The sequence below is a fragment of the Colletotrichum phormii genome, assembly GCF_030913505.1.
Source record: "Colletotrichum phormii strain CBS 102054 chromosome Unknown BDP81scaffold_24, whole genome shotgun sequence".
Classification (NCBI taxonomy): domain Eukaryota; kingdom Fungi; phylum Ascomycota; class Sordariomycetes; order Glomerellales; family Glomerellaceae; genus Colletotrichum; species Colletotrichum phormii.
This window is the reverse complement of record NW_026851466.1, coordinates 469,441-490,403: the sequence shown is the minus strand read 5'-3', so window position 1 is coordinate 490,403 and position 20,963 is coordinate 469,441. Positions and strand designations below refer to the sequence as shown.

The window sequence follows — 20,963 nt, the reverse complement described above, 5'->3', positions numbered from 1 at the left end:
GACGTCGCCCACATTCCCGAACGCGAGACGGCGAGAGCCCACTGCCGCGGCGGAACCACGGCCGCTCCGCCGCACGTTCGCTTCCGCCAAGCCACTATTTTCGTGTCACCCGGCCCGACGTGGATCGAACTGCGCCAGTATGTGAGTGGACTTGGAACCTCATTACGCCTCACGTGAGCATCCCGCCGGCCGGGCCCTCATTTCAAGATAGTGTGTCTTTTTTGCAACATGTCATCTCATTGCATCATTCGATGTGCTACAGGCGGCATACACAGATCCTAGGATACAACCAAATCTCCCTCCAACGCCAGGTTTCTGCTCGACGCGCCGACCTTGACGGTGAACGTACCCGCCGGCACAATCCAGTTCTGGCTTGCGACATCCCAATAACTCAGGTCCTTCCTCCTGAGATTAAACGTCGCTACTGCTGACTCTCCCTCGCCAAGTCTCAACTTCTCGAATCCGCGAAGCTGCTTTGGTGGAGAAAGGGGCGCGCCAGCAGGGAGGGTAAGGTACAGCTGCGCAATCTCGGCGCCGGCGATGGATCCCGTGTTCTTGATGGTTGCCGTCACGGTAGCGACGACCTCGAAGAGATCTGCGCGGCCGCCGGGAACTACTTGGCCGATGGCCGGACCGGATGTAGCTGCGGAGGTGACGCTGACGCTGATGTCGGAGTAGGTAAAGTTTGTGTACGCTGCAAATTCCGTTAGCATGGCTTTCAAGTGAAAATCAGGACCGTCTTAGGAAAGGACTTACACAAGCCAAAACCAAACTCATACCGCGGCTCGATGCCAGCCCGGTCAAAGTGGCGGTAGTCGATAAAGATACCCTCCGCAAAGTTGTCCTCAAGGGTCTTCGAAACCGCACTGCCGTAGTCGGCAACACTCTTGCCAATCGTATACGGCAGCTTTCCGTTGGGACTCGTCGCGCCCCAGAGGATATCAACCAGCGCATTTCCAGTCTCCTGCGACCCAAGCCCAGCCCACACGACAGCCTTGACGCCAGGCTGCGCGAGGATCGTCTCGAGAATGATGGGTCCGACGCTGTGCACCACGACCACGACATTATCATTAACCGCCGCCGCAGCCTTGACGAGCTCGTTGCCGTTGTGCCACGGGTCCAGCGTGTTGCGGTCGCCAATGTTGCCGTCGACGGTGATGTATCCCTCGCCCGAGTCCGACGTGACGAAGACAAACGCCGCGTCGGCACCGGCTGCCGCCGTGGCGCCCTGCTGCGCGTCGTCGGTGCTGCTGGCAGACACCTCTGTGCCATCCTGCTGCGCTCGCTCGCGGATCGCGTCGAGCGGTGCCACGAGGTAAGGGTAGTCTACCGTTCCGGAACCCCATCCCATACCGAGGGTGCCGTTATTGCAGCTACGATCGTAGCAGGCATTGATACCGGCCGGGTTATTCACAGTCGACGACCCGATGACGGCAATCCTCTTGGGCGCCTTGAGCGGGAGTATGGCACCCTCGTTCTTGAGCAGCACGATGCCGTCCCGCGCCGTAGCACGCACGTTGTCCTTGTGCGTGCCCTGGACGTTGGCCGCGAGGTTGACGGGCGGGTACTCGCCCTGGTCCTGGCCGAGTAAGTACCACGCCGCGAGGATCCTGCGGACTTTGTCCTCAATCGTCGTCACCGAGACGGTGCCGTTCTCCACGACCGTCTTGAGCTGCGGGCCCCACCACACGGACCCGGGATCGTTGTTGTAGTTGGCGTTGGGCATCATCATGTCCAGCCCGGCCTCGGCGCCGCTGACGGTGCCCGTGGTGGCGAACCAATCCGTCATGACGTACCCGGGGAAACCGAGCTCTTCTTTCAGGAGCTTGGTCATGACGGCGTCGTTTTCGCAGGCCCAGGTGCCGTTGATCTTGTTGTAGGAGCACATTACCGACGCGACGTTGGCGTGGACGGCCTCGGCAAAGGGCCAGAGGTAGAGCTCGTGCATTTCCCTGTCACCGACGTTGCTGCTGATCGTCTCGCGGTTGAGTTCCTGTTCGTTGACAATGTAGTGCTTTGCTGTGGCTTGGACGCCTGCGGACTGCATGCCCTCGATCGTCTCCTTTGTTGCGATGCCCATGAGGTACGGGTCTGGGCCGAAGCCTTCCCAGTTCCTACCGGCGTTTGGTGTCTTTTCAGGTTTGATAGTCAGTGAATTTAGATTCTACGACAGTCTGCAGGGCGTGTGATCAACTCACTTTACCCAAAGCACCACACGCAGGGCCAAGCATCACATGCACACCGACGCCCTTCGCCTCAGCAGCCTTGAACGCGCCCCTCTGCCGAATCAACTCGACGTCCCACGTCGCAGCCGCCTGGATACCGGGAACGAACGCCGTCACGCTGCTCGCGTAGCGGACGCCGAGGGGCCCATCCTGGAGACAGAGAGAGGGGTAGTTGATCGAGGACGCGGGCGAGGTGTTGCCGACGCAGAGGCCTTTACCCCAGCCGACACCCGAGACGATGCCGATTTTCTCGTCGAGGGAGAGCTTGGCGATGGCGGCTTCGGCTTTGGCGTAGGCTGCGTCCCATTCCGAGGTGCGGAGGGGGGTGCTGCCGCCTCCCGTGGAGTTTTGCGCGCTGGCGAGGGTGGCCGCTGCGGCGAGGAATGCGATCTTGGGGAGATGCATTTTGGATGTAGGGAATGTGAAGAACGGGTGAAGGTTTGTATGGCTGAGGTCTTGATCTTTATGTACTCTTTACCCGGAGGTCTGAAGCTCATGAGCTTGGGAGCTTGCATCCCCACTCGAGGGGCATTGACGATCCGTACCGTGCAGTAAACCAGACGTGTCCAGCCAAGCTGCCGAGGGTACGCACAAGAGGAGAGAGGTCATCATTTCTGCAGGGTCAATCTGCGTGAATTAGGATCGGTATGTCCTGTGATCTCATGCCCCGTGGCAAGGACATGTCTGGTTCCGTGGGCGAGTTGGTTGGCGTAGTATAAATTGCCAATTGGCCTCTTCATGTCTCGGCCCTGTGCGTCTACATTAAGGGGCCAGCATTAGAGTTAAGCCGTTCTCCATAATATTGAGTCGGGATGTTCGGCAGTAGTATCCAGCGGCTTGGTATTGATCATCCCTCCCAAGATCCATGGTAGGTGATTAATATTCAGTATACGTAGTATTCGTTGACCACATGTTTTGTGCGTTCATCCCATAAAGTGAACCTGGATATGTGCCGCGAGAAAACTCTGGCCACGTCGCGGCGGCTGCTCCCCTCCGCTTTGGGGAATGGGGACAAGATCGACTCGGAAGAAACGTCGAATTGCGTTTGTCTCTCAGGTGACATTGGCATTGCCGTAGGGTTGCATTCGATCTCTTGGAAGCCAGGGCATGATGTGATGTACATGATGGGCACATGTAAATGAGGGGAAAACTCCAACTAACTCATCGCTTTCTCAGTCTTGTCCAAAAAAGTATTCCCGCGAATGGACACCCGTTTAAAGGACGTCGGGCCGTCTACCGTGAGACCCAATTGCAACAGAGCGGTTATTTACTATTATTCTGAAAATCGTACACTGTTGATGATTATTCGCCAGAAAGCGAATCCGGACCACGCCCGGTTGAATGTTGTGGCCCCTCTAAACGCAATTAAATGACGTTGTGAATCTTAACTTGTTCAATGCCGGCCCGCTCGGCGCCTCGCTTTTTGGGGGCCCCGGGGGGAGGGAGGGAACGGCGGTGGGCGGAGATTTGACGCTCCCCTCATTTTTCTCCTCCCTTCCGAAGGACGACAATGGATGAACTCTTCCGCATACACAGTATTCATGTTAGTATTCCTGACGCAATGAGGATGACGTGTCTTCGTAGTGAGGTGCTTCATTCGCCCTGTTGTGCTACTCACTTTTGCTATTTAACCTTGGCTAGTAGTTACACGGAGGCTGGTTGCACGCAGGACACAACGTAAGGTAGGTTTAGTAGATATGCGCAAATTAGTTGGCTCTATCTCGGAGAAATTCTCCCATGTACATATATATATCTGCACCAGCAGCACTGGTGAACCCAAAAGATGAGTACCAACTTTTAATGTTGTGCACATGCTCGGTCGACTGCTAATGGAGACTGAAATGACCCTTTCACGCGCATAACTAACTAACTCCCTGGACCTAGAGCAAAGAGGAGAAAGGGAAGTCAATCGAATAGGAATTCTTCCATGAAACAACTGCCAGTTAACCTAATTAGCCACCCCTGAACTCTGTATCGACAGTGATGAGTTGATTCTGCATTGAGTTTTGGGAATGAACATGGATGGATGAGTGACGCACCAAATGCAATTGGGCGAACTGTACGCAAGGGCTAATTTGAGTTGACAGCAAGCACACCACGTACACCAACCAGGTACACAGATTCTAACCAAAGACGAGCAAAGGTCGATGAAATCAATCAAAAAGTAGGATCCCCCATAGAGGGAGGGAATGTCCAAAAACATCAAAAGATAAGTGAAGATGCGGCCAGTGTGGATTGAACACACGACCTTCAGATTAAATGATTGAAGTTAACTTCAGTCTGACGCTCTCCCAACTGAGCTATGTCCGCCACGATCTTCGATGACGAATACTGCAGTCTGTCGACTTGAGTAGGAAGTTTGCCGGCTTCTTCGGCAAAAACGCGCCCGATCCCATGTTTCGCTGACGTTGAACAATGAACAAAAGATCCAAGCAATAAGAGTTCTGAACTACCGTTGAGTTGAGTAAGAAACTCAAAACGCAAACAATCAAAGAATTGCAAGTTGCCCTCTCACCACTGTAGCTGATTCGAGTCATCCACAGGCGCGCCCTACGACTTAGCGGCCCACTTGCGGAAACAATCACCGGGATACCAATGTTGAGAATCACAACTTTAACGGAGTTTACTGCAGCAAAGAAAATACTAGGTTTCAGTCTCGAGAAAATTGTCTTTTTTTAAGAAGCCCCGAGCTTTATCTTACTGAGTCTAAAGAATGCCCGCTCTCCAATTCACCGACTATCGGGGGGTTTTCGCACTCCAACCTTCGTGCCTCCATATCCGTAGCTCGACTGAGCCCGCCGGAATCTGACATCCTCGTCAACATTGGAGTTTCAAGATGCAGAGCAGGATCGTGATCTTATACATATTACAAATCAACTCAACTCCATGACGGTAAACTGCCCAGTTCCCTGTCCCTCGTCTCGAGAACCAAAGGTGACTCGGCCAAACAATCGTCGGCTAGACTCGGTCGGCGCATGATAGCTCGCTCTCGTTCCGCCCCTTCACTAAGCTTAAAATTCCGTTAGACCCGTCCATTGTACATAGTCCGCGCCCTACGGACAACATGTCGTAGCATGCAGAGGTGTCAAGCGAGTGCTTCAGCGGGTCGCTGCGGGCCAGCCAGTCCGATCGAGGGCCCATGCTCCGGGATGCGGAGATGGACGCGGCTCGGCTGCTCCCGCTGTTTGGACTTAATCTTGTCTTGCAAGGGGTTGATAGATAAACCCAACTACTACCACTTGTGAGTCAATGGCATCTTGAAGTACGACTCACATTCGAGAAACAACAGTAGTATAAATAACATTGAATTGGCCGTTGTTATAGAGCCAATTGATCCAAACCATCTTCATCTTGATTCAATCCATTCTCGGTCGGTGCAGGGCTTATCATTGAAGAGTCTCCGGCATCTCGTTACCGATATCATCGCCAACAAGACTCATCACCTCTCATCATCTAGAACCTCACACATCATGGGCGAACTCGCCGAAGAAACAGGCAAGCTCCAACTCGGCTCCACGCCGTTTGGCAAGCCCATGTTGAAAGAGTTCCTCAATGACCCAGCTTATCACAACATGAACAATGGTACGGCTTTCGCAAGTCCATTCTCAAAGCGACGATAAATCATTCAACCAAATCTCATGCTTCCTTCACTAACAACCCACCAGGCTCATTCGGCACTATCCCACGCCACATCCGCCAAGTCCTCCGTTCCTACCAAGACGAAACCGAGGCCCGTCCAGACCCCTTCATCCGCTGGACCTACCACGACCACTTGCGAGAATCCCGCAAAGCCGTATCCCAAATCATAAACACCCCCCTCGACAGCACCGTCTTCGTCCCCAACGCCACGACGGGCGTCAACACGGTCCTCCGCAACCTCTCCTGGGCCGCCGACGGCCTCGACGAGATCCTCTACTTCTCCACAATCTACGGCGGCTGCGCAAAGACAATCGACTACATCGTCGACACCCGCTACGGCCGCGTCTCGGAGCGCGGCATCCCGCTCACGTACCCCATGGAAGACGCCGATATCGTAACCCTCTTCCGCGAGACCGTCGCAAAATCCCGCGCCGAGGGCAAACGCCCGAAAATCTGCCTCTTTGACGTCGTCACCAGCCTACCCGGCATCTGCTTCCCCTGGGTCGCCATGACCGCCGCCTGCCGCGAACTAGGAGTCATGAGCCTCGTCGACGGCGCGCAAGGGATCGGCATGGTCCACCTCGACGTCTCGGCCGTCGATCCGGATTTCTTCGTGTCGAATTGCCACAAGTGGCTGCACGTCCCGCGCGGGTGCGCCGTCTTCTACGTGCCCGAGCGGAATCAGCATCTCATGGCGTCGACGGTGCCGACGTCGCATGGGTATGTGCCGCGGTCGGGGCAGGTGCGGTTTAACCCGCTGCCGAAGAGCAAGGACTCGCTGTTTGTGACGAATTTCGGGTTCAACGGGACGTTTGATAATAGCCCGAATTTATGTGTTAGGCATTCGATTGAGTGGCGTCAGAGTATTGGTGGGGAGGAGAGGATTGTCGAGTACCTTCAGACGTTGGCTACGAGCGGCGGTAAGAAGATTGCTTCGATTCTTGGAACGTTTATTCTGGATAACAAGACTGAGACGTTGAGCAAGTGCGCCATGGTCAATGTTGCGTTACCGATGGTGACGGGAACTGCTGCAGAGGTGGGTTCTGATGGCACGGTCACTGTTCCCGAGACGGAATCCGGAGCTGTCGGGGCCTGGCTTGTGTCCAAGATGATGAGTGAGTACCAAACCTTCTTGCCCGTCTACAGGCACGATGGCCGTTGGTGGGTCAGGGTGAGTGCGCAGATTTTCCTCGATGAGTCCGACTTCGAGTGGACCGGAAACATGTTGAAGGATCTGTGTGAGCGTGTGGGAAAGAAAGAGTACAAGACGGAGGAGAGCAGATAGGAGAGAAGACCAAGTAGGAGAGAAGACGCGAGACGTTGGAGAAATGGGGGGGGGGGGGGTTTTTTTCTTTTTTTTCACAATGCCATTCATTTACTATGCCGGCTAGAGAGCTCAGAGGATATCTAAGCTAGAATGAGTTTCACCATGTAGTTCCGCAAATCATCCCGATAAGGGGGGAATAAGACAAAAAAAGATCTCTCTGTAGTCGTCCGTCTCAGAAGACGCCCATGACCATGGCGATTAACACGGCTTGGAGGACGACCATTAACCCTCCCTTGGCAGCCGCCGACCTCTCACTACCGGACGTCGTCGAGCCGGCGTTGTTCATGTTGTTCTCCCTGGACATCAAAAAAAAAAGTGAATCCTAATGCCAAAAGAAGTAAAGTGTGGTTCGCACGTGTGTCAATGCTTACGCCGCTGCGCCAGCGCCAGTCGCGGGTGCTGCCGCGGGTTGGCTGTTGACGACGTGCTCGGCCATGCCGAGGGACATGTTTCCACCGTTGAAGGCAACGAATTGCGACTTGAACATGATGTCTCCGTAGATCTGAAGCTTGGAGGTGGTTGCCTGGAGGCCACCGAAGCAGGCTGCAAGGTATTAGTTCGAGCTTCATAGTAGTAGTGGTATGTTGTGGGTGTCACTTACTCTGAGCGTCAACCTGGGCAAAGTTGATGTCGGCACCCTTGACACGGGCCATGTAGACACCGCCGATGTCCATCATGAGATCGGGAAGCTGGGCGTTGCAGGGGAAGGTGATGCCGCCGACCTGCTGGTCCTGCTTGGCACCCTGGACCTGCTGGTAGTAGGCCTGGACCATGGGGGGGTTGGCGAGGATGAGGGTGGTACCGGTGTCGGCAATGGCCTGAGCACCGGCGGTGCCCTGCTGGACCTGACCGCCGGCAACCTGGAACTTCTCACTGCCGAACTGCCAGAAACCGCTGGTGGTGTTGACGGGGATCCAGGCCATCTGGCCGGTGAACTTGGTGTTGTCGATGCGGCCAAACTCGTAGGCGCCGACGGTCTTCTTGCGGAGATCGGCAGTGAAGAGGGGCTCGGCAAGACTGGGCATGACGTTGTCGAAGAAGGTCTTCTGTGCCGTGGGCTTGACGGTGTTGAGCTTGGAGAAGGCAAGACCGAGAAGACCGTTGTTGGCGGTGTCCTGGACGAACTGCTGGGAGACGGCGGTGGCCATCTCGATTGCCTGCTCCTGAACGACAGCGCCGCCAATGTCGACGACGTCAGTTCCGACGACACCCTGAGCACCGGAGCCATCACCGTATCTGATGGAGAACTGCTGGCCAGAAAGCATCTTGGCGTTCGTGCTCTTGGTAGGGTCGTACAGCTGGTGACCGGTCTGGGATGTGGCGTCGAGCATGGAGGTGAAGACCCACAGGTCGGAAGAACCACTGTCGAAGTCGACGTTGACCTCCTGGCCACCAATCTTGATGGGCGAAACGTACTCGACGTCGTTGCGGATCGGGGTGGCGGTGACGAGACCGGTTCCGGGTTGTCCAGCGGCGGCGGTCTGGTTCGTGGCGCCGGCGGCGAGAGACTTGAAGCCCTCGGACTTGACACTCTCGGCCTTGACGGGCTCAGGGTTCTGGGCGGCCATGGCGTCCATGGCGTCCTGCAGGCCCTGCGGGATGGGCATGCTGAACTTGCGGTACGCCTTCATCAGCTGTCTCGGACCATTGTGACCGGCGAAGTTCTCGTTGGGCACTCTGGGGACGAGGAAGTGTCCTCGCTTTTGAATATTCGCGCGCTTCTCGACCGGGGAGGCGTCGGCAAAGGTCGACAGGAGGCCGTAAAGGACCAGCGACCGCAATGAAGTTGACTCCATGATGTTTGTAATGTAAAAAAAAAAAAACCGTCCGTCACCAGGTAGACAACTCTAGGAACAAAGGGTAGAAAACAGGCCACACCAGGCGGCTCTTTTGCTTGTTAATGAGAAGGACGAGGAGCTGTCACCAGGGAGCCCTCAATGTGTAAAAAGAGAATTAAACAAGAGTCGTCGTGAATGAACGGAACTGGTGACGGTGGGGGGGGTGGGGGGAAAGGAATAGAGGATGGCCAAGAAGAGAAGAGTAACCCGGGTCGGAAAAGGAGAAGAAGAAGGTGGTGGACAAGGCCGAGTTAATGTTCAAAGTAGGAAAGTCAAGAGATGACGACTGGGCCGGCTCAGGAAGCGAGGATTATACATGTTGCAAAAAATGGGACGACGACGTCGTGCGCTCGTTGCTTGGAGGCTCCAGGCGAGCCAAGTCTCAAGTTGTGATGCCCTGGTCACAGATTGTCCCGCTCAGCAAGGGGGCGTGCGCGTCCATGTCAAGCCGGGCCAACCCTGTGATGGACGGATCTGGCGCCGAACCGGTCGAACCACTGCAGAGTCCTGACTGAGAGCGAAGGCGAGGAGAAGGGCGAAGCCTGAAGGAGGAGGACGAGGAGGACGAGGGGAGGGCGTGTGCGCTTCCACCTGGGATCGGGGTTCCCTCCCGTCAGCCAGGACCCAAGACATGAGTTGCGGCAACGAGGTGGATCTTGGTAGCATGTTTGGAATTCTGCGAATACGTCGAGGAGAAGATCGGTCACAAGCAGGGGAGTCTCCCCTTACCCCACAGTCGACCAGGCCGTGATCCAGAGCAGGGATACCGGTCGATCGGTGCCGGGAGGCTAGCGCAGGGGAGGAAGGGGCAAGGGGGATGTTGAGAGTTGTGTGTGTGTGTGTGTGGGTGTGGACGTGGATGGTGTGCATCTCTCTCTCTCTCTCTTTCTGTGTGGCGGCTCTGGCCTTTCCCATGCTCGCTTTCTGTTCGCAACTATGCGCAAGCCCGTTGAGGTAGGTCTGAGTGAGAGCCAAGAGATATCGTGCTTCGGATGTAAAGTCTCATGGGGCCATGGAAGCTGGCGAGCCGTTGATCTGAGGTCTCAATTAGCTTATTTCGAACCATTTAAGCGTGGTTGATTTGGCAGGTTGACAATGCGATATGATCCCGGTCCTCCTTTCCAATAACCAACAGATAGGACAGGCTACAGGAGGGAGTAGCAACACCACCACCACCACCACCTCAGTCTGCACATGTACGTTTGGCGCCCGGCGGCGAAGAGAAGTAAAAACGGTAAGACGAGGGCGCTGTCAGATCTCCCCCTAGCGCCGACACTCTCTCTGCTACAAGGCTTAAGTGCCGTGGGCTACTGCGAGAAAGACACAAGCTTGCCGCAGCCAAGCGGATGCTAGTCCTCGGGCGATGTTCTCGGGACCAGCTAGCCGGGCCGTTGCATTTAGACCAGTCCTGGTGCAGATGGCCAGACAAGTTGCTCGTCACCCCTTCTCCAGTCTCCACTGGACGGCGACGGTGAGCCGAACTTGGCTTCCGTTGATCCAGAAGTCTAGGTCAAGTAAGCGTGGCTAAGCATTTAGACGACGTAGCAGGTAGATGTGCGGCCCACGCATGCTCCCCACAGGCCTTATTCCAATTATCAAGTTGGATACTGAATGCTGGATGCCGGCAAGCTGTCGACTTGGGGCGGTTTCTTCATCAGACAAAACACTGACAAAGAGGATGGCGAATATCCGACGATGGGCGAGAGAGAAAGCAGTAAGGTCAAGCAAGCATGGTCCGTATGGGCTATGGACTGTGGACTGGATGCTGCTATTCTTGGCCCCAAGCGTCGAACAGGTAACCCTTCCACGCTCTCGAGAACGAACCGGCTGTCTAGCCCTAGTCGGTTGGAAACGAAAGGCAAAAAATGAGAGGGAGTTTTCTTTGACCGACATGAAGAAAACAGCATCATCCCCTCTTGGATCCAACATCAAGGGGGTCTGGCAGGGGGAGGGGGGATCGAGCGCGGCGAAGGATGTGAGCGAGCATTCGAGGGTGCATTCGAAAGAAGGACGAGGAGTGTATCCCGGATTAATCTCGTCATTGGACCCCTCCTTGTAAGTCAGCGTTCGCAGTTGTTTCCGCTTGGCGTTTCAGCGATCCCCATGGTTGCTCTCCCGTCGCTAGCTAAGCCTCGCGGCGCTTGGCGCAGTAGCGATGTGTCTGCAATGTGACTGCTGGGCAGAGCAAGACTTTTTGCCAAGGGCGATCTGGTCCCACGGCCTCCATGTTGCGGCCTGCTTAGCGTGGCTAAGCTTTGGGTGTTGCGGAAGAGGAATACCGAACATAATTAGGTCGAAGGGCCTCCTATCGGACGAAGGAGAAACAAGTGCCATTGCTGAAGCCAAAACTGTCATTGTTTGCGGACCTCGGACACGCCCCGGGGATAGGCAGGCACAGGCTCAGTCACAGTCAGACCGTCAGGTAGACCGTATTAGCCCATCGTTCTCGCGTGCGCGTTGTGGCAGACAGACAGACAGACAGACAGACAGACAGATCTAGACAGCTGACTGACGGGGCCGCCTCCCGCCGCATAGCTTGGAACGAGCTCCTGTTCGACTAGGCCTCACCTCCCTTGATTGGATTCTAGTTTCTTTCTGACCATGGTCTCCGCGAGGAAACAACCCCTTGGCCATGCGATGACTAGTTCAGGAGAAGTCGGTTTGGGGTTTGGGATCTTTGGAAAGGCTGGCGAAAAGACAGGGCAATATCGGCAAGGTCGCTGACGTATCCACGGGTAAACGGCACGCCCAACGTGGTTTCTGATCAACGCGTGGTCCGGGTTGGAGTCAGCGAGAGATAACGGAGACAACGAGACCCAATCGGTCGATGGTGGCCAGAGTTGTCCAGGCCAGACCAAGTTCTGTTGGCGGCTGTTGATGCTGCCAGGCTTGCCAGGCAAAGAGACTGACTGCAGGAGAAGGCAACGATTCGATGATGGGTGTGGACTCGGAGAAGCCCCAGTTGCCCCCTCTCGAGTCTCGAGAGTTGAGGAGTCCTCCCTGAGTTCCTTGTCTGCTGGGGGTCCTCGTGGATGGTCGTTGAGTCCAGACTTTCTGTCGAGTGAGTGGACAGGCTGACAGGGCCTGAAACGGTCCACTGAAGATTCTGAGACAGAGTTGTGCGGCGGGATCCCAGCAGTAAAACTCCGAGCGGCACATGTGCCACAGCGCCCCGGGCGTAGCGTGGGATCCGTAGGGTACGAAGTAGCGGTAAAGTAGCGTAGCGCTTCACCAAGGTTGCAAAGAACATCCAGGTGCAGATGGAAGTACTCGTACGGAGTAGCGTATCATTGGCATGTTATTGTTAGTATGGCGGCCTGGTGAGAGAGAGAGAGAGCGTTCGACGCCGACGTCCATCCATCCATCCATCCATCCATCCATCCATAGTCCATACATCATCCATCCACCACCATCCCAACAAGGACATGGCTTGAGCTGAAGACCTTATGAGAGAGTAAGTCGACCTGAGTAGCCCCGAAAGGCGAGGTGTCGGTGTCGCAGGCCATGAGGCCTCGTTGCACGATTTGCAATACTGTTTGTCCCGCAGAGAAACGAATGTGACGCCTTGCTTGCGCTGAGCATCAAGCAGATCCGTTTCCACTTCATCTTTTGCGACGACGGCTGACGCACCTCGCCTGATATATTCGACGTTGCAGCCAGGCAGATCATCGCCTCGTATCCTCAGGGACCTTATCAGATGGACCCCCGAGACCGAAGTGTGAAGAGGTGAGCTTACGAGGAGGAGGAGGAGGAGGAGGAGGAGGAAAGATCCCATCCTGGCAGCATTTCATGTGCATCCGTCCTATAAAGGTATTTGCTATGCGCCGAATCCGTACAACGCGGTGAAAGCCAGAAATGCCATGACGGCCATAGGGCAAGACAGGTAAACTTGAGCGTGAGCTAGGCCGTCAACTTGCGAGAAAATGGGACCCTGCGGCCGGTAGGAAAGATGAGATCAACTATAATCTGTCTGCTGCTGTGAGTGCGTGAGTCGAGAGGGGACTGCTCTAATGCCCATCATCTGAACCGGCGCAGGCCCCGCGGGAGACATGGAAGAAAGTTGTCATGTCGGAGGAAGCAATTAGTCAACCTAAAAAGCAGCATTGTAGTAGTATCCGTAGATACCTTGGACTAGAAAAGGTTGCTGTTTTCTGCTCGGGTTTAGGCTCGGCGTAAAGATGGTTTGGCGATAGTTAATGACTATGGGCGTGCAGTGCGGTAGTTGCGAGAGTAAATTGCCAGGTATGGAATGCGTATGAACGGCCCAATTGGCAATCTCTGCGTTGGATGCCAACAACGTTGGAAAAGTCTGCACACGGGCGATTCGGACACCGTCCTTGGCGAACTTGGCGACCTTGGCAGTGTGAGTAAGTTTGAGTAATCACCGGTATATAGAAGGTGTCGAGAGGTCGGGTGGTTTAGAGTCAGCAACTCGCAGCACACACGGATTGTTCGCCGTCGCCCGGCGCCACCATATTCGCTTACACCATCTTTCGTGTTCGGGAATAGCGATGGGTGCGCCCTTCTCAGCCCGAGGATCTCAGGACAGGTCTGAAGAAGGGAGGAACATGTGAGGCGGAGATGATAACAAAGATGGCGATGTGTTGGTATGCAATGTGATGACGGCACGCTCGCGATGAGGTCAGCGCCTGGGTTGAGGAGTTCGAACAACCTTGAACCAACGAGTCGAAAATCTAATTTCATTGTAGACCATCTCGGGGTTTGCGATCCATTGTGGTTGTGGTCAGGGGAGCGTAGGCATACGAAAGCTTGATCTTGCATATGTTGGCTGAATAAAGTGGGAGGGAGTGAGGAGCGAAGAAACGGGCTTGCAGGACGCCCACATTAAGGCGCAAAGTATGTCCAGATAGAGCTGCTTCCAGAGGGGAAACACACAAGAAGAACAGACACGGCGACTCCATTAGACAAGCTTGGAGGATCACCTGCGAAGAAGTCTTGGTGTTTCTGCTAAGCCGGATGAAGGCGTGGAGGTGGCTTGCAGCAGGGGGAAGAAGAGAAGAAGTTTGTGCCTTATGCTTCTGCCTTAGTACCAAGGCTGAAAGAAGAGAAGAGAAGAACGCCACGCCAAGACGAGCAGGATGACTAAACACGTGCTGACCGGGGGCCTGAAATGGGAAGACTCGTGACCCCACGTGATCTGTTCTCTGGCCCGTGCAGCAGCTGAAGGCTAAAGGCCGGCTGGCACGGGAACGGAAGATCGGCAGCCAATTGGGAACCGCGTCTCCTTTTGTGAGGAACCACCCGTGGGCACCTGTCTGGATCTGTCTGGACCTCCTGACTGCCCGTCTGGACCGCAGCTAAGGTACGAAGTACTTTAGGTACGTACTGTCTGGACCCCGACTCCGTCGCTCCGAGCATAACCACCACGACTTATCCCCAATTAGACTAGCGCAAAGGGATGAGTCTGGTCCGGTCCAATACCGAGGGGACTCTCGTCGCTTCCCGTCACCACCACCACCAGATCTGTCTGCCTGCAGTCTGCGAGAGGAGAACGTGACTTTGCGCCCGACTCGCTCCCAATCAATCAAGTCACTTACTATCACCGATGCCCCGCCTCACCTTTCCTCCCCCCCCCTTCTCTGTTGTACTGTTCCTCTATCCGTACCGTCTGCGGATAGTCAGTCCTACGGATAGGTTCAGTCTCCGGGTTCAGTGTTCACGGTTCAGCTCCCAGCCGCCAGCCTCGTGATTTACCTACCGCAAAGAGGTGAGCGCACCCGCCTCTCCACGCCCAGGCTCCGCGACTCGCTCTCCAAGTCTCTTCCCACGTCCCAACGCACGTAACAAACTGGAACCCACCGCCGCCCACGCTGTACGGTTACTCCGTACGGATACTCCGTACGGATACCTACCTTACTGCAGACAGAGCAGAGAGCAGAGAGCAGAGAGCAGAGAGCAGAGAGCAGAGAGCTCATACGGATAGAAAGGCTCGCCCGTCGTCTTGGTTCCTTCCCCACGCGCAACGTTCGCTTCCCGTGCAACGCAAACTCGACGAGCCTACGTCTGCGTGGTCACACGCCCACACCTCTCACCCAACCAAACCAAACCTGCCCGCACCGTACCGCACCGTATCGCACTACACGCCCCCCAATCCATCCATTCATCAACGGGAAAAGACTCGCTCGGCATTTGCGCGCGCCCTCTTACTTTTTTTTTTTTTTTTTTTTTTTTTTGCCGCTCCCCTCCCGTCGCCACCGTCCAGATCCAAACATCACGGCCCTGCTGCCCGTTCCATCTCCGAACCCGGCCCATATTGGATCGCGACTTCCGTACGAAAAAGTAGGGGTCCAAGACATTACCGCACAACGCCCTTATTGCCGCCACTAAACCATCATAACCACCACCACCTCCACCTCCAGCCCGGCGAGCATCCATCTGTCCCCAACTGTCCGCTGCCCCCCCCCCCCCCCCCCCCCCCATTCGACGTTTGGGGGATACCCTTATCCTCCTCCGTCCTGCTCGGCCACTGCTATCCCTCCGCCTCCTCCGTCTTCCTCCCTCCCTTCCGTTCCGTCTGCTCTCGTCGAAAAAAGGTCTCAATGTCAGACGATGAGTTCGGCGGCCCGGATGGCCCACCCGGCAGCGCCGGCGGAGACCGCGACAAGCGTGCACCGCGCTTCAGCTGGACGCCCGCCTACGAGGCCACCTTCTTCCGATCCCTTTGCGACTCGGTCCAGCTAGGCTTGCGCGAGAATCACTCCTTCAAGACCGACGCCTGGGACCGCGCCGCCACCGCTCTTCGCGAGAAACACGGCGCATATCCGACAAAGAGCCATCTCGTCAACAAGTCGGATAATGCGCGCAAGAAATTTCGTCTCTGGCGTGGCCTTCGCGAGGACCCCGAGTTCCTCTACAACCCGACCACCCGTACCGTCACCGCTTCCGAGGAGGCCTGGAAGGCGCATATCGAGGTGAGTTGACACGCGCGCGCGCAATCCACCTGCCCCCTGTGTTTATGATCGTGTCGTATCGGACTTGTCGCTGACCCCTTCTCCGCAGAAAGAGCCGTTATCGCGCGCGTTGCGTGGTCGGCCGTTCGATCATGAGCAGTTCATGGAGATTCTGTATCCTGACGTCGTCGGTTCCGGAGGTGCTCCTAAACGTATCATGAAGCCGAAGCGAAAGGGCCCAGATGTAATCCAAGGGTCTGAAGATCCGGATATGCCGGGCACCGCAGTCCTCGATCTTCAGGTTGAGCCGCCTTACGGAACCTCTTCGCAAACGGGCATTAACCACCAGGTACAGCCTCGCGGCTCCGTGAGCCAGTCTCCCGTAGCACAAGTCCAACAACCCATGATACCCCAACAGCAGCAGCCCCAGCAGCCCCAGCAGCAGCAACAACAACAGCAACAGATACAGCAACACCAGCAACCACAGCAACCACAGCAACGACCCACCTCTACCGCGATTCCGCCTAGGACGCATATCGCAGGCACGAGCGCTTTGACGCCCCCGGAGGAAACTGCCACAGGACGTAAGAGATTTCCCCAGCAAGTATCGACATCCGACACCGGCGGCAAGGCCCCGACAGCCCCCATGGGACCGCCGGCGCAACCAGCAGAAAAGCGCCGACGTACCTCGGGCTACACGAACCCCGCGCAGGCATCAGCGGCAGGCGCATCAAACAGCCACAGCCACAACCACAGCAACGACGCGACGACGGCGTCCATGGTCTCTGCCGGCAAGCAGCTGATGGAGGACGGCCTGATCAAGATCACCGACGCTCTCCGCGGCCGGAGCCCACCACGATGGCCCGAGCAGGCGATTGACATCTTCTTCCGTGACTTCTCCGACGAGGATATGGACCTCCAGCTTAAGATTGCTGAAAAGGCTCTCGCGGACGATAACAAGGCCATGATCTTTTGCAAGATGTCGCCGGCGCTACGCAAGCACTGGGTCAAGCGTCTTAGAGAGTTGCACAACAACAGCCGCAACACGTAGCGCCCTCCTTCCCAATGTGTGGTGTTGGACTAGCAGGCGCAAGAGGAGGAAATGTGGGATTCGGGGGGTCGAGCAGCGGCGTTTTCGGTCGATCGATGTAAGAAAGGCTTATCGTATGCGTGTGTGTGTGTGTGTGTGTGTGTGTGTGTGTGTGTGGGCAAAGCGGGCAACGGCTAAAGGCAAGGCTAGGCTGGTCAAAGGGCGAAAGCGTATTGTGTTGGCTTCAAAGGTGTTGAACTCGAAAGGCTTAGGGGGCTGGATCAGCAAGACAAGTTGCGAATGGGGCGTTTTTTACGGTCTGTAAGGGTTCTACAAACGGGGTTGAAGGAGTTAGCAACCAAACGGCATAGCGACATGGGGGGGATGTTGCGCTTTGGGCGAAACCTACCTTTCTGTCTTTTCTTCGTCTCTTTTTTCTTCTTTCTTTTTTTTGCTGTACGATTCTACGATCACCACCCATACCAATAAATTACCTTATGTGGAGGTTAGCCGGAGGCGGAAGTAGTAGATCGGGCGGACGGACGATCGTTCTCCTTTTCTTAGTATATTCAATATTTATTGTTGATATTACCAGTGGTGTGGTATACCCTAGGTATCAGACTGAATTTTGTGTTGGGAATCGAGGTGTGCCGCGGTGTGTCGTGAGGTCACCTACAATCAGCTTTCAAGGTTATTTGTTCAATCATTGTATGGAGAGAGCAACATGTGTTTTGGAGGAGATTGTGTGTGTGGATTTCCATAATTCGCCCCGAACGCCCAGTACATACATTACAGCCAAGAGCCGTTATCCGACGTCGTTGTTCGTCAAGACGCCATTCATTACACGCCAAACAAGCCAGCATCCGTGCAAACATGCCCAAATAGAGAAGATTAGTTCCCAAGCTAGGTAGTAGAAGGAAAAAGAAATTCAAAGCCGCCGTCGTCCCCGGCGCGCGCTTGTCTCTTTATTTCTTGCCTTTGGTCTTGTACAGGTAGCTGCAGGAAAGGAATAGTCAGTATGGGTTCGTGTAGGTACTTTGTAAACACTAGAGACGAAAGGGGAAAGCTCACCTTCCAAAGATACCCTCACCCAGGCCAACAACACCAAGGATGCCCAATCCCAAGCCGACGCTCTGCCACGACAGACGGCCGCGCTCGTACAGACCCCAAGCCTTGTATCCGAGGAAGGCGCTGAGGCCGACGACACCGACGAGGTTGGAGACGACGAGGGCGCTGGCGCTGCCGTCGGACAGAGAAGAAAACTGGCGCTTGAGCCACGAGTCGGCCTTACGGGCCTTGGAGGCGGCCTTCTTCTTGGCGAGGTCGGCCTCGGCGCGGGCCTTTTCTTCGCGCTCGACGCGGTCGGCTTGGGTGTCTGTCTGGATCTCCTGCTCGAGGAAGTCGTTGGGGACGGTGTGCACGCTCGGCATGTCGACGTCGACGAGGGAGGAGGTGGAGGCGGTGGAGTCGACTGAGATTTCGGGGGGAGGGGGAGCGGCGGCCTGGATGGGGAGAGGATTGTTAGCGATTACTAAACGGAGGAGAGGAAGGCGAGGTGAAGATGGTGAGATCACGCGATCAGGGAGAGGAAGAAGAAGAAACGTACCTCCTCGGGAGTCTGCTTGGGGCCCTTGGCGGCCATGTCTGCGTAGGAAGCCACTGAGAGAGGGTTGTCAGCATCGCATGCGCAACGTCGAGTATGACGCAACTCTGTTTACTTACTTGTGAGAGATGGGAGCTGTGGTTGGAAGAGAAGCTTTGAGAGAGAGCTTTGAGGTGTTTGGGGGTATCAAAGAGGGAGGGAGAGATGCAGTGTGTGTGAGAGGTGTAAAAAAAGGTGTGTGGCAGATCGACAGGATGACGCGCGGGATGGATGAACGGGTAGGTTGTTCCTTTTAAGAGGATGCAGTCGTGTGAAGTGAGGATAAAAAGGGAAGAAGTCGGAAGAAAAACCTGAGGATGATGGATGGATGGGATGGGATGGGAGGGAATGGTCCGTCAGGGCGGATGGCGCACCTCCGCGAGCGCTTTCCTTGATCTTGGTTGGCGCGTAGTGGCCCGGAGAGACCAATGACGTATGACGTATGCGGCTCGGGAGCTTGGGACAAGTTGATCGGCGATCCAATCAAAATCCACTATAACTACACTGCACGTGCCTGGGTACCTCTATACTCCGTACCTGCCACCGGGGGGAAAAGGTCGGGTCCTGCCGTCACAAATGTTGGCCAGGAACAATATCATGCGCCGGGGCATCCTCGGATGGGGTTGATGGGTCCTACCTACCTAGGCCGAGTAAGATAGGTATCCGTAGATGTGCTGTCATTGATGCATTTCGTGATGTTATTTATGCTGATGGGGCTCTATAGAGTCATGTTTTGGTAGCTTGACATTTCGAAGCTAGGCATTCCATCTGCACTATCGATACAAAAGGGTCAAAATAAACAAGAGAAATGACTGGGGAGTCCCTCAGAGAAGTGTATGTCTATTGGTCTTTTTTTTGCTTCCATACTGGTACACTGTGTACACGATTATGGTACATGAAATATGCCTGATGTTTCCCCCGTCATGGTTTCATTAGCCTCGCTCCGCAGTCGCAGCCGCAGCTACATCTTTGCTCTAAAGCGTTTGCTCCTTCTCTTTCTCCTTCACTCTACAGTCCTCCCGATGGCCACTTGTGTGTAAAATTGGTACAGAAAGCAACATCTCTTGTCGTTTAAATGTTGTTCGCCGCAGTAGCATCGACGGCCTTGTTGTTGGGCTGAGTAAGGTCAACAGGCTCAGGCGAGGGCACCGCCGGGGCCTTGGGCTTCTCCTGCTTCTCGACCGGCGCGGGCTTCTTCTCCTCCACCTTTGATTCGGCCTTGATCTCAGCTCTGGGGGCCGGCGCCGGGGTGTCGGCCTTGGTCTCCTTCTTGATCTCCTTGTTGTCCACCTTCTTCTCCTCAATGGCCTTGGTAGGTGGCGCAACCGTGGCATCGGCGTTGGCGTCAAGTGCGGGCGCGGCATCGGCCTCATCGGCGTCTTCGTCGTCGGCCAGCTCGTCGCCGTAGACTTCGGGGTATTTCCTGAAGCACGTCTGCATTCCCCTGCAATTCCAGTTAGCATATCTTCTCCCCACAACCTCATCCCGTCGTATCCGCAAACATACTGGAACTTTTCAATGCAGTCCATGCCCTTGGGCTCCTCCTTGGAGTACACGAAGCAGCTAAACGCAGCCTTGAACTCCTCGCCACAGGGGCCGTCGGCCATGCCGCCCAGGCACGGGCAGTCCCAGTTGATCTCGCCCGTCTCGGGGTTGAAGGCACCCTGCTGATCGGCCTCGGCCTCCAATGCCTCGGGGGATCCGGGGGCGGGTGCCGAGCTTCCCTCGGCGCCCTCACCCTCGAGCGCCGCCCTGGTCTGCTCGCTGGCCTCTGTCGGTACGGGGGGGGCGGCGGCGGCGGGCTTGGCCTCCTCGGCCTTTACGATGGCTCGCTTGCGCTTCTCTTCGACAATGGCGTCGACGGTGGTGAGGTCGGACTCGGAGAATTGGGACGGGGCGGCGATCGTTCGGGCTGTTGGTAAACATTAGTTAGATAGACGTATTCCCCTTGAAGCATCTCTATCGGCGGGAGAGACGTACGGATGGGCTCCTCGGCAAAGACCGGACTCGTGTTGTACCAGTACAGGGCACCAGCGGCGAGACCCCATCTCACAGCCGTGCCCTTCCACGTCCTGGGCTTGTCGGCGGGTGCTGTTGAGGCGAATCGTCTGGGAGCTGCGCGAATTGGCGACTGTCGGGCGGCGCTCAGAGCGCGGGGCGCCGAACGCATGCCGCTGCGATACATTGTGTGTATGTAGTGTCTGTAAGAGACTGAACCAAAAGGAAAAAAGAGGACGTGGGGAAATGGCAAAAAGACAAACGACAAAGGGGAATTAGAGAGATGGGCGGAGGGCGCAGGTTGGTGGTGGTGGTGGGCAGCTTTGGGAGCTTTCCAATTGTTGCTGGTTGGT

General features: G+C 55.7%; 12 protein-coding genes and 1 non-coding gene across 13 annotated transcripts; 4 read left to right on the top strand and 9 right to left on the bottom strand.

The window, feature by feature from the left end:
- Positions 1-180: 180 nt before the first annotated feature.
- Positions 181-2,920, bottom strand: BDP81DRAFT_501297 (beta-D-glucoside glucohydrolase). Its single transcript, XM_060595532.1, has 3 exons — positions 2,199-2,920; positions 757-2,131; positions 181-694 (listed from the first exon to the last, which is right to left on the bottom strand). The coding sequence occupies exons 1-3, from the start codon at positions 2,628-2,630 to the stop codon at positions 279-281; spliced, it is 2,223 nt and encodes a 740-aa protein (XP_060440512.1). The 5' UTR covers positions 2,631-2,920; the 3' UTR covers positions 181-278.
- A 1,525-nt stretch (positions 2,921-4,445) lies between these two features.
- Positions 4,446-4,535, bottom strand: BDP81DRAFT_t299. The gene has a single exon. It is a non-coding gene; the product is annotated as a tRNA-Phe (tRNA).
- A 908-nt stretch (positions 4,536-5,443) lies between these two features.
- BDP81DRAFT_357553 (pyridoxal phosphate-dependent transferase) lies at positions 5,444-7,198 on the top strand. Its single transcript, XM_060586340.1, has 2 exons — positions 5,444-5,807; positions 5,891-7,198. The coding sequence occupies exons 1-2, from the start codon at positions 5,696-5,698 to the stop codon at positions 7,147-7,149; spliced, it is 1,371 nt and encodes a 456-aa protein (XP_060440511.1). The 5' UTR covers positions 5,444-5,695; the 3' UTR covers positions 7,150-7,198.
- Positions 7,199-7,558: 360 nt separating this feature from the next.
- On the bottom strand, positions 7,559-8,987 carry BDP81DRAFT_330206 (aspartic peptidase domain-containing protein; the record flags this gene model as incomplete). The annotated part of the gene is made up of 2 exons (XM_060585381.1): positions 7,559-7,734; positions 7,793-8,987. 2 exons carry the CDS (start codon positions 8,985-8,987, stop codon positions 7,559-7,561), a joined length of 1,371 nt encoding a protein of 456 aa, XP_060440510.1.
- Positions 8,988-9,210: 223 nt separating this feature from the next.
- BDP81DRAFT_110013 (uncharacterized protein) lies at positions 9,211-10,083 on the bottom strand. Its single transcript, XM_060581466.1, has one exon. The coding sequence runs from the start codon at positions 9,942-9,944 to the stop codon at positions 9,447-9,449; it is 498 nt and encodes a 165-aa protein (XP_060440509.1). The 5' UTR covers positions 9,945-10,083; the 3' UTR covers positions 9,211-9,446.
- A 398-nt stretch (positions 10,084-10,481) lies between these two features.
- BDP81DRAFT_109989 (uncharacterized protein) lies at positions 10,482-11,119 on the top strand. The gene has a single exon (XM_060581465.1). The coding sequence runs from the start codon at positions 10,582-10,584 to the stop codon at positions 11,086-11,088; it is 507 nt and encodes a 168-aa protein (XP_060440508.1). The 5' UTR covers positions 10,482-10,581; the 3' UTR covers positions 11,089-11,119.
- A 399-nt stretch (positions 11,120-11,518) lies between these two features.
- Positions 11,519-12,350, bottom strand: BDP81DRAFT_437717 (uncharacterized protein). The gene has a single exon (XM_060591255.1). The coding sequence runs from the start codon at positions 12,277-12,279 to the stop codon at positions 11,794-11,796; it is 486 nt and encodes a 161-aa protein (XP_060440507.1). The 5' UTR covers positions 12,280-12,350; the 3' UTR covers positions 11,519-11,793.
- A 41-nt stretch (positions 12,351-12,391) lies between these two features.
- Positions 12,392-12,788, bottom strand: BDP81DRAFT_437716 (uncharacterized protein). The gene has a single exon (XM_060591254.1). The coding sequence runs from the start codon at positions 12,696-12,698 to the stop codon at positions 12,474-12,476; it is 225 nt and encodes a 74-aa protein (XP_060440506.1). The 5' UTR covers positions 12,699-12,788; the 3' UTR covers positions 12,392-12,473.
- BDP81DRAFT_437715 (uncharacterized protein) lies at positions 12,783-14,182 on the bottom strand. Its single transcript, XM_060591253.1, has one exon. It carries the CDS (start codon positions 13,809-13,811, stop codon positions 13,230-13,232), a length of 582 nt encoding a protein of 193 aa, XP_060440505.1. The 5' UTR covers positions 13,812-14,182; the 3' UTR covers positions 12,783-13,229.
- Positions 14,183-15,450: 1,268 nt separating this feature from the next.
- Positions 15,451-17,147, top strand: BDP81DRAFT_357548 (Myb/SANT-like DNA-binding domain-containing protein). Its single transcript, XM_060586339.1, has 2 exons — positions 15,451-15,961; positions 16,050-17,147. Exons 1-2 carry the CDS (start codon positions 15,590-15,592, stop codon positions 16,989-16,991), a joined length of 1,314 nt encoding a protein of 437 aa, XP_060440504.1. The 5' UTR covers positions 15,451-15,589; the 3' UTR covers positions 16,992-17,147.
- Positions 17,148-17,229: 82 nt separating this feature from the next.
- On the top strand, positions 17,230-18,292 carry BDP81DRAFT_109974 (uncharacterized protein). Its single transcript, XM_060581464.1, has 2 exons — positions 17,230-17,906; positions 18,212-18,292. Exon 1 carries the CDS (start codon positions 17,468-17,470, stop codon positions 17,879-17,881), a length of 414 nt encoding a protein of 137 aa, XP_060440503.1. The 5' UTR covers positions 17,230-17,467; the 3' UTR covers positions 17,882-17,906; positions 18,212-18,292.
- Positions 17,909-18,777, bottom strand: BDP81DRAFT_109946 (uncharacterized protein). Its single transcript, XM_060581463.1, has 4 exons — positions 18,689-18,777; positions 18,577-18,629; positions 18,042-18,472; positions 17,909-17,966 (listed from the first exon to the last, which is right to left on the bottom strand). Coding segments are annotated over exons 1-4 (516 nt in total). The 5' UTR covers positions 18,690-18,777; the 3' UTR covers positions 17,909-17,935.
- Positions 18,778-19,683: 906 nt separating this feature from the next.
- Positions 19,684-20,797, bottom strand: BDP81DRAFT_453677 (uncharacterized protein; the record flags this gene model as incomplete). The annotated part of the gene is made up of 3 exons (XM_060592856.1): positions 19,684-20,056; positions 20,119-20,524; positions 20,593-20,797. 3 exons carry the CDS (start codon positions 20,795-20,797, stop codon positions 19,684-19,686), a joined length of 984 nt encoding a protein of 327 aa, XP_060440501.1.
- Between the last annotated feature and the right edge of the window lie 166 nt (positions 20,798-20,963).

What these genes read in the sequence shown, in the direction of transcription:
- BDP81DRAFT_501297 (XM_060595532.1), bottom strand. Translation starts at nt 2,630, where the DNA reads ATGCATCTCCCCAAGATCGCATTCCTCGCCGCAGCGGCCACCCTCGCC. An exon ending in CGTGTGGTGCTTTGGGTAAA is followed by an intron (nt 2,132 to 2,198) that starts GTGAGTTGATCA and finishes AAACCTGAAAAG; the next exon opens with ACACCAAACGCCGGTAGGAA. An exon ending in TGAGTTTGGTTTTGGCTTGT is followed by an intron (nt 695 to 756) that starts GTAAGTCCTTTC and finishes CGGAATTTGCAG; the next exon opens with CGTACACAAACTTTACCTAC.
- BDP81DRAFT_357553 (XM_060586340.1), top strand. Translation starts at nt 5,696, where the DNA reads ATGGGCGAACTCGCCGAAGAAACAGGCAAGCTCCAACTCGGCTCCACG. An exon ending in TTATCACAACATGAACAATG is followed by an intron (nt 5,808 to 5,890) that starts GTACGGCTTTCG and finishes ACAACCCACCAG; the next exon opens with GCTCATTCGGCACTATCCCA.
- BDP81DRAFT_110013 (XM_060581466.1), bottom strand. Translation starts at nt 9,944, where the DNA reads ATGGGAAAGGCCAGAGCCGCCACACAGAAAGAGAGAGAGAGAGAGATG.
- BDP81DRAFT_109989 (XM_060581465.1), top strand. Translation starts at nt 10,582, where the DNA reads ATGTGCGGCCCACGCATGCTCCCCACAGGCCTTATTCCAATTATCAAG.
- BDP81DRAFT_437717 (XM_060591255.1), bottom strand. Translation starts at nt 12,279, where the DNA reads ATGTTCTTTGCAACCTTGGTGAAGCGCTACGCTACTTTACCGCTACTT.
- BDP81DRAFT_437716 (XM_060591254.1), bottom strand. Translation starts at nt 12,698, where the DNA reads ATGATCTGCCTGGCTGCAACGTCGAATATATCAGGCGAGGTGCGTCAG.
- BDP81DRAFT_437715 (XM_060591253.1), bottom strand. Translation starts at nt 13,811, where the DNA reads ATGCAAGATCAAGCTTTCGTATGCCTACGCTCCCCTGACCACAACCAC.
- BDP81DRAFT_357548 (XM_060586339.1), top strand. Translation starts at nt 15,590, where the DNA reads ATGTCAGACGATGAGTTCGGCGGCCCGGATGGCCCACCCGGCAGCGCC. An exon ending in CCTGGAAGGCGCATATCGAG is followed by an intron (nt 15,962 to 16,049) that starts GTGAGTTGACAC and finishes CCTTCTCCGCAG; the next exon opens with AAAGAGCCGTTATCGCGCGC.
- BDP81DRAFT_109974 (XM_060581464.1), top strand. Translation starts at nt 17,468, where the DNA reads ATGTGGAGGTTAGCCGGAGGCGGAAGTAGTAGATCGGGCGGACGGACG.
- BDP81DRAFT_109946 (XM_060581463.1), bottom strand. An exon ending in CCAAGCAGACTCCCGAGGAG is followed by an intron (nt 18,473 to 18,576) that starts GTACGTTTCTTC and finishes CTCCCCATCCAG; the next exon opens with GCCGCCGCTCCCCCTCCCCC. An exon ending in GGTGAGGGTATCTTTGGAAG is followed by an intron (nt 17,967 to 18,041) that starts GTGAGCTTTCCC and finishes CCTTTCCTGCAG; the next exon opens with CTACCTGTACAAGACCAAAG.